General features: G+C 40.2%; 2 protein-coding genes across 2 annotated transcripts; both read left to right on the top strand.

Annotated features, from left to right (window-relative positions):
- Positions 1–104: 104 nt before the first annotated feature.
- LOC125767781 (uncharacterized) lies at positions 105–1221 on the top strand. Its single transcript, XM_049434675.1, has 2 exons — positions 105–578; positions 646–1221. Exons 1-2 carry the CDS (start codon positions 434–436, stop codon positions 1020–1022), a joined length of 522 nt encoding a protein of 173 aa, XP_049290632.1. The 5' UTR covers positions 105–433; the 3' UTR covers positions 1023–1221.
- Positions 1222–7666: 6445 nt separating this feature from the next.
- Positions 7667–8860, top strand: LOC125769454 (uncharacterized). The gene has a single exon (XM_049438188.1). It carries the CDS (start codon positions 7667–7669, stop codon positions 8858–8860), a length of 1194 nt encoding a protein of 397 aa, XP_049294145.1.
- The last annotated feature ends 4707 nt before the right edge of the window (positions 8861–13567 follow it).

Below are 13567 nucleotides of genomic sequence, written 5' to 3'. Positions count from 1 at the left end.
CACAGCACAGCCGATCGATCTAATCATTGGCGCTAAACATTACCACACGCTGTTTACATCGACAAATCGATTGCAAAGAGGTGACGATTTTCCCGTGATGCTGCCCGGCGGAAAAAAATCACTCATTTTGAGTGACGACACTCAATTTCCTTGCGTTTCATGCTACTTCCACCAATTGCCTTACCGCACAAACCCTGAAAGCGCCTACTCCGTATGATTACTCACCCACACAAACCAAAATCAAATGTATTCATCTTGCCACTCTTGCGCTTACACGGGCTTTTCTTTTTTGAAGTTTCTTTTGCTTCTTTCTTTCATCGTGTGTTGTGACATTTAAAGCCGTTAATGTTTGCTTATGTTTTGAGCGGTGCGTGTGCTAAGGTTTAGGAGGAACTTTTTTACTATTATTCCTTTATGTTTCGAAGGATACAACATGGATTCATCAAAACTGCGAAAGGATGGAAATTTTTACCGAAAACGCAAGCGGGAATTGGAAGAATTGGACAGGAAATGCGACGAGCAGCTTTCTAATGCAAATTTTTCTGGGTCGCATTTTCCATGGCCGAATTTAGAAATAGGCAAGTTTGTTTTGCTAATTATTGTACATGGTATGTAGAAATATAACAGTTTTACATTCTTTTTCAGAATCTAATCCCCCAGAACCTTTGGATATTCTGGCGGATTTTAGTTCAACATTGTTTAGTGGTGATGGTGCTGCGGAAAGTAGTTTTATAGAGGATGTTGAGGATGGTGAAGGGGAACATGACGATGATTTAAGTTTTGTTAATAATTTGTCCTTAACTGATGCGCTTACGCATCTCGTCATCACATGTCGCCTGTCTCGCTTTGCAACTAAAGCTATTCTAGCTATATTAAGGAAACATTTTCAAGCACCGGTTCCAAAATCACCCCAAACCCTTTTAAAAACTCCCTCTCATGTGGGTAATCAAATTCAATCGATAAATGGCGGGAAATTGTGGTATCGAGGGATACAGCCAGTGTTAGCTAGCTATTTTGAGTAAGTACATCTGAATGATTCGATACTGGAAGGAGCATATTATATGATTATTTATCTTAATTTTATCCACTTTTAGAAACACAATTCCAGAATTTCGATAGATGTGTCGATTGATGGACTACCACTATTTAGAAAGAGTCGGAACAGTGTTATTCCTATCCAAATAAGAGTGGTAGAGTTAAGTAATCTGCCCGTTTTTGTAGTCGGCATTTTTGGTGGATCGTCGAAGCCGGGTAGTTTGGAAGAATTCCTTCAGCCATTAGTGTTGGAAATTAATGAACTCCAGCGAAATGGATTGAAGATCGGCGACAAAGTAGTGCCATTTTTTATGCGTGTCTTTATCGCAGATGCACCGATGCGAGCATTTTTAAAGGTTATGTTGTAAGTCAGTAGCAAACGTATACATTCTACTAATTCATTTTACACCTCATTATATTACAGCAACCATTAACTACAATGGATACAATGGGTGCTTGTATTGCACATCAGTTGGCGTACGGGCACGATCAGGAAGGGGTTATACTGTAGTATTAAACGAAGTAAATGCTTTGCCCCGTACGGATGAAGGTTTTAGAAACCGGGTTTGTCCAAGACACCATACCGGATGGTCACCTTTGGAAAATATTGAATCATTCAATATGATAAAAGGTGTTCCTAGTTCCGATCGCCTTCATTTAATAGACGAAGGATCAAGTAAAAGAATACTTGAAGGCCTGACGGATAACAAGTTTGACAGGAACTATTTTATACACATGTTTCCTCGGCAAAAAGAAGTTGTATCTGCTTTTTTGATGCAGACACGCTTACCGTTTGAAATACCACGCAGAATGCGACATCTAAAGGAAATTTCTTTGTGGAAGGCTACAGAGTTTAGAACCTTTCTCCACTATATTAGTGTTGTGGTGTACAAAGATTTTATGAAGAATGAAGCATATAACCATTACTTGCTCTATTTTTGTGCTATTACCATCTTAAGCACAACGGAATACCAACACCTTTTTCCATTGGCAAAAAAAATGCTTGATAGATTTGTTAAAGATTTTAGCAAATACTATGGCTTGTCCAATTTAACAAGCAATGTACACAACTTGCAGCACGTTGCTGAAGATGTTGCGAGGTTGGGACCACTGGACTCATATTCAGCATATGAATTTGAAAATAATATGCGGTTTATAAAACCATGTGTTCGATCGGGAACAAAAGTTTTGGAACATGTTGCTGGCAGACTTACTGAACAGGGTCTAATTCGTAAAGCCGTTCATCGTATTGAACCAACCTATCCACGAATAAAAAAAAAGGGTCGTTTTCAAGTGGCAGCTGCTTTTGAACTTAAGCCACAATTTCAAAATAGTTGGTTTTTGACTAACGATGGCAAGATTTGTAGATACATAAAAGCGACGAAATGCACGCCGTTATCTTATACAATTCATGGTTTAGAAATAAGCTCTTGGGAGAAGGTGTTTGATGTTTCTTTTGTAGATACTGAGGGAGTGGAGGTTTTTTATATGTCTTCTGTAGATTTGAATATTTTTAAAGTAGATATAGATGTTGGTACTAGAAGAGTAGAATTGCCTTCCACTTGTATTAAATGTAAATTAGTGCCCGTTTTTCTTCCCAGCCGTCCTCTTTCGCAGCTCCCTATGCAACGATCTCCTCAACCAAAATCATTTATGCTTTCCCCTCTGCTTTATACCTTTCAATCGAATTTTCCAATGTAGTATAATAGTTTAACACTAGAATCATGTTGAAACTAACACTTCAAATGTTGTCAAAGGTGTGGGTATATTTCCAATAAAAGCTTCCTGGTAATGGTTAGTTGCATGTATTTTACATTTGCATGTTAGTTAGAATAAAATGTTAATGATGTGTTAGATCATTGAATACAAAACAAAAAAATGGTAATGCGTTTTATTGAGACTCGCGCGCGCTTTCGTTATACAAATTGCAAATGTTATAAATAAATTAATATTTCGCTTTTTCTCAACACTACGCATGGGTAAGAGGTGGGACATCATTATCATTTTAGGATGCATAATTTAGTTTAATTTTTATTCTTGCATGGCATGGTGAAGAGTTAGTAATCAACAATTAAGTTCAGGTAATCGCATTTTATTCAATTCAAATTCAATAGTTCAAAATAGTTCAACGCATTTCTTTGGAATTTAATAAACTAATAGTAAGTAATAATAAGTAGTAATAATAGTAAGTAGTAGAGTAATAATCTAAATCTAAAACTTAACTAAAACAACAACTTAAGTACCTAATCTTATTTATCTATCTTGGCGTTTCGCTTATGTTCAGTATGAACTACACTTTTCCTAAGGAATTTGGTCTTACACGCACCTTTCGCATTATATAATTTGCATTTGATATACTTTTCAAACTCCGCATTGTCTGGAAATTCGGCTACCGTCCTCAGCACTTTGAGTAAAAACGGATACTTCACCAAACCAATTTTAGTGGCGTATCCAGTTTTAGCAGCACCGGCCCAATTACATTGAGCAAAAAAACTTCTGCTAAAAATTTTTTCAAGCGACTCATGCGTTCGTTGTCTTGGATTAGTGTCCTTAATTTCCTGCTTAAGCCAATCTTCCATGGATTTAAAATTTTCCAAAACAGAAAGATTGGCTTCCAACGTATCCAACTGTTCCTTGGTGGCCAATTCCGAACCATGGAACGCCGGTTTTTGGATGGAGGATGGATTGGAAGTAGGATTTTGTTTTGCATTGGCGGATGGTGGTGGATTGCTAGGAAATACACTTTTTAGCATCATTTTTATTTCAACCACAGCGGTTGTCGATTTAAAAGTTTGCCGGTTGTTTTCCTCTATGCGCTGCTCACAAGCTGCAACAGCATCCAAAATTTGTTTTGCTGCCATCTTATATTACCTACAAAGAAATATTCTGTTATAATGTGCATGTGTTTATTATCAGTTTACTTACAATTGCAAAAAAATTAAAACGCACGAAACACCCGGCTTCTATAAGTATTTTGCAACGATTGAGTTTTGCTGAGTTGTTTTCACCGTTGAATGTCAAATGCCAGTGCAGGGTTAGGATCGTATATTAATATGAACAGCATTTTCATTGGTTAAAATAATGGCTAAAGTCTGAAACACGACCCCCCCCACTCACGGTCACTCATCTGCGTGTCAATTTTTCGTACAGGGTGGTTCGGAGACTATGCAATGTGGCCTGAATTTGATTTTTTTTACAATTACTATTAAATTGTAAGGAGGTTTTCGCATAGTGAAAAGTGATTTATTCATCGAGGAACCAAGTTCCATACGCTGTTTGTGAAACCGTAAAATTTTCCTCATTTTTGGCCCAACTTTGCCCCATAGCTCCGCCGGTATCCAAGATATCGCCACACTTTCTTCTGGCCATGGCTAGATGGCACTTGTGGCTAGATTTCGTCCATGCACCACTAATCGCTACCATGTCTGTGGCCGGAGCTATTCGCGAAAGCTCCAACGGATCGCCAATCTTTGACCTGTGGTCGATAGATGGCACCAATTGCTACATTTTCTTCTTCGACGGCCATGCCCTCAGGTGTCTGTGTCTCGAAACATAATTAAAAAACACGCAACCGATTTCGAACCACCCTGCACGAAAAAAAGTCACTCAAATGAGTGCCCGTGAGTGGGGGGGGTCGTGTTTCAGACTTTAGCCGTCGTGTTTCAGACTTTAGCCATTTTTTTTGGCTAAAGTCTGAAACACGACCCCCCCCCCCCCCACTCACGGGCACTCATTTGAGTGACTTTTTTTCGTGCAGGGTGGTTCGAAATCGGTTGCGTGTTTTTTAATTATGTTTCGAGACACAGACACCTGAGGGTATGGCCGTCGAAGAAGAAAATGTAGCAATTGGTGCCATCTATCGACCACAGGTCAAAGATTGGCGATCCGTTGGAGCTTTCGCGAATAGCTCCGGCCACAGACATGGTAGCGATTAGTGGTGCATGGACGAAATCTAGCCACAAGTGCCATCTAGCCATGGCCAGAAGAAAGTGTGGCGATATCTTGGATACCGGCGGAGCTATGGGGCAAAGTTGGGCCAAAAATGAGGAAAATTTTACGGTTTCACAAACAGCGTATGGAACTTGGTTCCTCGATGAATAAATCACTTTTCACTATGCGAAAACCTCCTTACAATTTAATAGTAATTGTAAAAAAAATCAAATTCAGGCCACATTGCATAGTCTCCGAACCACCCTGTACGAAAAATTGACACGCAGATGAGTGACCGTGAGTGGGGGGGGGGGGTCGTGTTTCAGACTTTAGCCAAAAATAATGTTTCAATACTCGATGGATACTTCAGACTATTTACATTTATGGATGACATTTTATTTACATTCAATAGGTGAAATAGAACATGATGAAAATTATGTATCTATCGGATCTTCGAATAATACGATACAAAAACAAAAGTCTATATTTGAATAATGGCCAGCACCCCTGCATTGTTGAGCATTTGACGCTCGCGTTTTGACAGCTCCGTCAAGTCAGAAATGGTGTTCGGCAGAAGAGAAAATAGTGCCCGTGGTATTTTATTCGATATTATTTTGTGAAATGTGCATAAATCCTGTGTCATTTAGTAAAAAAACAGTTGACGGTAGCAAGAATAAGTGCTACGAGCTCGAAAAATCGCAAAATTGTTGTTCTGTCGGCACAAACCACCGATGTGTAAGCGGCATCTGCAACCGGATCTGCAGCCGGCGTAAGTACAATGAAAACATTATTGCTTCATGCTTTGTTAATGCTTAATTTTTATGTGGTTTTTCGTTTCAGGAAGTGAAATAAAAGTGCAAATCATGTGAATAATATTTTATGTGAAATAGACGTACATTTTTGTCTTCTTAACTGGAAAGAATTTGTTTTGAATTTCATTATATTAATGATGACATTTTGAGGGAGGGTGAAAGAGCGATAGTATGGGAAAAAGGAATGGCAGAGGGGAGGGGGGACGGCGATTTGCGGCTGAGAATACGCACTAACACATTCAAAAGCGCTCAAAGTCGCTCAAAACCGCTCACAAGAGGGTTCATCTCCCTTAACAAAAATAGTGTTGTTAAGGGATATGTTAAGGATCTTCTTAAGGGAGATCTTCGCAGCGGGGTGGACAACGTCTTTGGATGGGTGGTAAGGGGTGCTGCTTCATCATGCGAAACCTTAGGACCAGCGATTACTGTTGCCGCGTGTATGGTTTCCCTTGAACAACAGTTGGAGCGTTTCTGGAAGAATGAAGAATTATGCCTAAATCATTCTTACTCGACAGAAGAGAGCTATTGTGAAGAGTTCTACAAACAAACGACGACCAGAGATTCCAGCGGTAGATACATCGTACGTCTGCCCAAGAAACCCGGATTCGATGCAATGTTAGGGGCATCAAAAGGAATGTGCGATGAAACGATTTGCGCAGTTGGAGAAACGATTTCATCGTGATGTCCACCTGAAAGAAGGGTACCATCAATTTGTGCGCGAATACCTAGAGCTGGGACACATGGAGCGTTCCAAGAAGAAACGAGAGCAGCCAGCAACTGTATATTATCTGCCACACCATGCGGTCTTCAAAGAACCGAGCGCCACAACTAAGCTGCGAGTGGTTTTTGATGGATCGGCAAAAACATCAACGGGGCACTCTCTCAACGATGCACTGTGCACTGAACCCGACCTGCGACCTGCTGAACATCATACTGCGGTTCATGACTTATCGAGTCGCATTGGTTGGAGATATCGCCAAAATGTACAGGCAGGTAATGGTACATAAAGATGAGCGCGTTTATTCGATCCGCTAGTCATCATAGCACCAGTAGTGATCACCGGCAAAATGCTTATGCAATACTTGTGGCAAGTATCGTGCGGATGGGACGAACCCTGAGAGGAACCAGTGAGAGTTAGGTGGAATCAGTTCGCTAGGCAAATACCGTTGTTAGAAGGATATGCGCTTGAACGATATGCGTTTTTGCCGAATGCCGTAGTCGAACTTCACACTTTCAGCGATGCCTCAGAAGCTGCGTATGGTGCATGTATTTACGCACGTTGTAAAGACGAAAAGGGGAACGATAGCATATCATTATTGGCTTCCAAATCTCGCGTAGCACCTCTGAAGCGATTAACCATACCGCGTTTGGAGTTGAATGCAGCCGTTTTGGGCGCACATTTGCATGATCGAGTCCAGAAAGCACTTTGCATTGACGTCGTTAAGTCATGGTTCTGATCGGACTCAAGCATCACGTTGCAATGGATCGCTTCACAACCGAACGCTTGGAAAACGTACGTGGCTAATCGAGTAGCCGAAATACAGCATTTCACTCGTGACGGAGTTTGGAGGCATATAGCGGGCTCGGAAAACCCAGCGGATCTGGTTTCGCGTGGCATGTCTGTTCCGGAGTTCGTTGAGAGCAAACTATGGCGTAATGGTCCCACTTGGTTGGTATCACCGAAGCACACGTGGCCAACATCGAATCCTCCTCAAGCATGTGAGGCAGAAATGGAAAAGCGACTAATTACAGCCACTATGACGACAACAATACCAGTGCACCCTTGGTTCGAGCGTTATTCGTCCTTTAGAAAATTGGTATGAGTAATTGCACAATGTCGGAGGTTTATATTGAACCTAAAAGAGAAAACTCGAACCAACGCGTCTAACATGGAAGAGCGGTTGAATGGACATTTGTCACCAGATTTGCTGCAGAAGGCAGAAATCGATCTTGCGAGATTGGCTCAGCAAGATGCATTCAACGCTGAAATAGCACTTCTGAAAAAAGGAAAGCAGTTAACAAAAAACTCACCGTTAAGAAGACTAAACCCTTTCCTTGATGAGAATGAACTATTGCGTGTTGGAGGACGACTAAAACTGTCTCAACTGCCTTATCAGGCCAAGCATCCAGTATTGCTGCCAAAAAAGCATCCGCTTGCACTACGAATAGGAGAGCATTTACATGTGAATCTAATACATGGTGGAGGAAGATTGCTCCTATCACACTTACGTGAAAAATATTGGCCACTGGATGGAAGACACTTGGTAAAAGGAATAGTGCGACATTGTTTCCGTTGCGCACGGTTGCAACCAACACTGGCACAACAACAAATCGGGCAGCTGCCCACATCCCGAACAACTCCTAGTCGACCGTTTTCGGTGACTGGTGTCGATTACGCAGGACCACTGTACCTGAAGCCCGTGCATAAGAGAGCAGGATCACTGAAGGCGTACTTGTGCGTATTTGTGTGTTTTGCAACGAAGGCCGTTCATCTGGAGCTTGTAAGCGATCTGACTACGAACGGATTCATGACTGCACTTCATCGATTTACGTCTCGGCGGGGTTTGCCTGCCCACCTGCATTACGACAACGGGAAGAACTTTGAGGGTGCCAAGAACGAGCTGGTAGAGCGGTTTGAAATGTTCCGGGATGAGCAGAAGCAGAGCCTCATAGCCGCAAACTGTGCCGAGAGCGGAATAACTTGGCATCTTACACCACCCAAGGCGCCACATTTTGGTGGGCTATGGGAGGCGGCGGTGAAAACGGCAAAACGGCATCTGTATCGACAACTAGGCAACACCAAGCTAAGCTTCGAGGGTTATTGCACGGTGCTACACCAAATCGAAGCAGTCATGAACTCTCGTCCGCTGCTGCCGATGTCGGAAGATCCCAACGATCTAGCAGCGTTAACCCCGGCACATTTCCTCATTGGAATCCGTACCGGAGCCGAATTACACGAACTTAAAGCCATACGGACTGAGCGAGCTGTAAAAACAACAAGTGATAGTACAGCAATTCTGGAAGCATTGGAGGATGGAATACCTGCAGGAGTTACAAAAGGACACGAGAATCGCAGCACGTAACGACGACTTAGTACCGGGTAGGATGGTCATTCTGATGGATGATTTGCTACCAACTACGCGCTGGCCGTTAGCCCGAATCGTGAAGCTGCACACCGGTGCTGATAAAATAACGCGGGTAGTAACATTGCGCACCGCACGCGGAGAAATCGTTAGATCTATCACTAAGATAGCAATATTACCGATGGCATCGTCTGAGTGAAGGTTCGAAGCACATGTAATAAGTATTGACATTAAGTCAAGGCCGGGGAGTATGTTCGCGCAGAACAAAAGTGTTGTTTGCCAACACTGATGACAGGACAACAACGAAGTTTGACAGAGGCGAAAATGGTTTAGCGCGAGGCGAAAAGACAGTTTAGGACCAGCGCCATCGCGCTGCTGTAATAGCGTCAGTTCATTACAAAGCTAAACACAACGTAGGAGCTAAAAATTCACGTTCAAAATTTAAACTAAATTTCTCGCAATAAAGCGTTCCGCGAGTAGCGCGCGAACACAAACCTTTTGGACTTTTTGAATTTCTAAGAATGTCCTTCGGTCTTAAAAATGCTGGACCAACCTTTCAGCGTTTTGTAAACACAATTTTCCAAGATTTAGACTATGTTTTCGTCTACATCGATGAAATCTTGATCGGAAGCACTTCTCAAGAAGATCACATCTTGCATGTGAGAGAGGTCCTGAAAAGATTGGCGGAAAATTATGTAAAACTCAAACATTCTAAGTGTGTGTTTGGAGTACCCCAGCTCGAATTTTAGGGCATCATATTGACGGCAAGGGTATTACCCCAAGTAAGGATAAAGTTGATGCAATCAATAATTTTCCTCAACCCAAATCCTTAAAGCAGCTGCAAGGTTTTGTGGGTATGGTAAATTATTACCACCGGTTTATTCCACACATCGCAGAGATAATGAAACCGCTGCACAAACACATTGCCGTTCATTCCAAGTTCAGATCAAACTCTTGGGATTGGTCTCCAGAATGCGAAACAGCGTTTCAAAAGCTGAAAGCTGGTATTGCCCAAGCCACATTGCTCAGCTATCCAAATAACAATAGTAATTACAATATAACAACCGATGCTTCAAATATAGCAGTCGGAGCTGTGTTACAACAAGATAACAATGGCACTTAGGAACCACTAGCCTTTTTCTCAAAACAGCTTACAGATGCTGAACAAAAATATTCCACCTTTGATAAGGAATTACTAGCAATCTATTTGGCTATCGAACATTTTCGGTATTTCAATGAAGGGAGGGAATTTTTCATCCTAACAGATCACAAACCCCTCACTACTGCTATTCACTCTAAAGCGGATAAAACTCCCAGGCAATCCAGACATTTGGATTTCATATCCCAATTCGCCTCAGATATACGCTACATAAAAGGTGATAGCAATGTCGTAGCATACACGTTATCGCGCATCGGTGAGAGTAGTGAGACTAGCTTACTGGATTATAATACTCTAGTTTTGAGCCAAAATACCGATCCAGAATTAGAAAATGTTTTGAAGTATCAATCTAAAAATTCAAAATATAAATTAGATAGATTGCAGGGATATATTTTGAGAATCCCAGAATCCGAGCGACTAGAAAACTCATAGCTTTAAAATATGTTTGGCCCAACATGAATAAAAACATCAACGAATGGACCAAAGCTTGCAATAATTGTCAAAAAGCTAAAGTTTACAGGCACACGCGCACACCCTTGTCTCGCTTTGACCTTCCATCAGGAAGATTCGATCACATACATATCGACATAGTAGGACCGCTTCCTTTTTCCGATAATATGGCTTACATATTAACCGTAATCGATAGGTATACTCGATTTCCAATAGCCGATATTACCGCTGAGACAGTAGCTAAAATGCTAGTTCAAAATTATGTATCTCGATTTGGATGTCCTGTAAACATATCTTCAGATAGAGGTAGGCAGTTTCAGTCGAAACTATTTGCTGAGCTGACTAAGCTATTAGGTAGTCATCACATTACCACTACTGCGTATCATCCACAGTCAAATGGATTAGTGGAACGTTTTCATAGGCAATGGAAAGGTTCACTGATGGCAAATGATACCTCTGAACGCTGGACTAAAAAGTTACCAATAGTACTTTTAGGAATACGAATAACACATAAAGAAGATCTTAAATGTACTCCAGCAGAATTAGTTTACGGACAAAATTTACGGTTGCCTGCTGATTTTCTAACGCCGTCATTAACACCTACTCCCGATACCACGGAGTATGTAACGCGATTAAAAAACCTTTTCAGCAAAATATCTCCCACATCACCACGACAATCGAACACTAAGGTATACGTAGATAAGAGTATCGAAACTTGTAAAAAGGTATACATTAGGGTTGATAGGGTTAGAGCTGGCCTAGAACCTCCGTACGAAGGGCCATACGATGTGGTTAAGAAACTCAGGAAATATTTTGTTATCGACAAAAATGGAAAACATGAATCCATCTCAATAGATAGGTTGAAACCCGCATACTATCTAGAAAACGTACAAAAAAATGTCCATTTTACGCTCTTCGAAATAGAGGGGGAGTAGTGTAGCATCCACGCTACTTTCAACCAAAGAAAACAAAACGGATCAGGTCCGTGCATCAAAACGGATCACCTTCGCGCATTTAGCGAGCGCTACCAAATAGTATATAAGCAGAACAAATTATCAGGTCAAAGACCAGAAGGTTTTGGCAAGACAGCGAATGAGGATCTCCGATCCTGATCAAAATAAAAAAGAAGTTCAACCCCACTTCAGATCCTTTAAAAATATCTTTATTGTTAACTCTTAAAAGATCGTTTTGTATACCATTTTCGCATTACCAATTCGCATCATATTTTTCATCGGAAAATTGTTGGATCAAGGATTATGGCTTGATCTGTTATTATGTTATTATAATTATCAAACCTTACTCGTAAATCGGAATCAAGAATCCCAACTAGTGTAGCTATTTCTTTTGACAGATTTGTTTCTTGTACTGTTCTGGCCATTTTAAAACAAAGAGTTCTAATGGTAAAGCTTTCTAAAGTAGGAAAGGTTCTTCGCTTCGTACACTCATTTACTCCTTCGTCGCTAAATAAAAAAACTGTAAAACGGATATTGCCTGTTCATATCATGCCTAACATATCGAAAGTGGTATTCCTCCGATTTGTAACGCCTTGCTTTAATTTTAATTCAGGCAGTTTTAAATTTAGTTTTATTTCATGTAATTTTTTATGCTAAAGCGCTATGTTTGAAACGAGTTGTGATTCGTTTAACTTTATCTATTGTGTATTTTATATTGTTTTTAATGACGTGTTGCATGATTAAATTTAATAAACCAGCAAAACACGAAAAGTAAAGTCACTCTCATTCTAAAGCGGCTTTCTTCATGTTTTATACATTGTCTTTTTCTAAGCATACTATTTTGTTATTAATTTTGAATTTCTCAGTTTGTTTTTTTTTACCAAAAATGATTTATGTGAGAAACCTCACGAAACTAGTCGTGAGAGATTGTTTCTTTCGCTGAATTTTCCGGATTCTTTAAATATGTGTAACGCGCGCGATGATCGGTTAGCTACTGTCTATTCATTTGTCCTTAAGTTCATTTACATAGAGTTCATTTCCTAATCCTATTAGTTCATTAAAAATTGCCCTAGATCGGTTGTCATGTTTACTCCTCTAGTGCAGTTTTTTAGCTAAGGTCTATATTGCATGTAACTTTCCGTGAAATATTTCAAATTAATTTTACCTAATTCAGATAAATCTCAACACTATACTTAAAGCCGTATGTGATTTAGTACATTTTAATTATTCTAATGAGTTAGTTCAAAATTTTCTTCAACATTGCTAAAAAAATAACTTGTTTTATGTTGATTCATTCATCGGCTTTAAGAGAAATTACTTTTGGTTGAATGAAGTTTTTTTTTCCGAAAAGCTATTTTTTTCATAAATTGTTGACAAGAAAGCGTTTGTAAAAAAACTTCTGTCTTGCTTATAGCAGAAAATCTTTAACAAACAGTCTAAAATATATACCTTCTACCATGCTACGTGTGTCATACAGTTTAGTTTAGTATCACAGCCTACGCCTTTATAATGCACTTCGCGATTTGAACTCTGAACTATAGTTTTTTTATTCATTCGTTGCAAAAAAAATATGTATTGAAGTGTTATCAACCGTGTGTGTTTCGCATTTATTACCAAGTTATGGTAAATTGTGCTTTCGCGTTTGAAAGGCAAAAACTTTGAAATATGGAAATTTCATCTTTAAATGGAATTGATTCGGCAGGATTTGGCGTCCTATATTTCGGATGTCAAGCCGGAAAAGCTGGTTGCAAAGTGGATAGCTGGTGATGCGAAAGCACATGCTATGAAAAGTTCGACGGTCGAGGTAGTAGTTTGTATCCTGAATAAAACTAAGGTAAAAGACATTTGGTACACTCTTTGTTCGGTTCTTTGTATATTACGAAAACTGTGCTCATTGAGGTTAAGTGAAGGCTATCTTCCTGTTTACGAAATATTTGGGTTAAACAGTTCTGTGTGCTAACTATTTGCAGAACAGATTGTTTTGAAGTGTGGTGAAATGCATTCCCTATGAAAAGTGGTTTTTTCCGAAAACCGAAAGTGGATCATCTTCGTGTGTTTGGTAGTAGGGCATGGGTGCACGTTTCAAAAACAAAGAGAGATAAGTTTGCTAGCAAAGCTCGAAAATTGACATTCGTCGGATATTCC

This window comes from Anopheles funestus, chromosome 3RL (assembly GCF_943734845.2).
Source record: "Anopheles funestus chromosome 3RL, idAnoFuneDA-416_04, whole genome shotgun sequence".
Taxonomy (NCBI): Eukaryota; Metazoa; Arthropoda; class Insecta; order Diptera; family Culicidae; genus Anopheles; species Anopheles funestus.
Note: the sequence above shows the minus strand (reverse complement) of the source record. Positions and strands in the feature narration are given on the sequence as shown.

Excerpts from the sequence above, each read along its gene's own strand:
- LOC125767781 (XM_049434675.1), top strand. The coding sequence starts at position 434 with ATGGATTCATCAAAACTGCGAAAGGATGGAAATTTTTACCGAAAACGC. Across the intron at positions 579-645 it reads ATGGCCGAATTTAGAAATAG|AATCTAATCCCCCAGAACCT; the intron begins GCAAGTTTGTTT and ends ATTCTTTTTCAG.
- LOC125769454 (XM_049438188.1), top strand. The coding sequence starts at position 7,667 with ATGGAAGAGCGGTTGAATGGACATTTGTCACCAGATTTGCTGCAGAAG.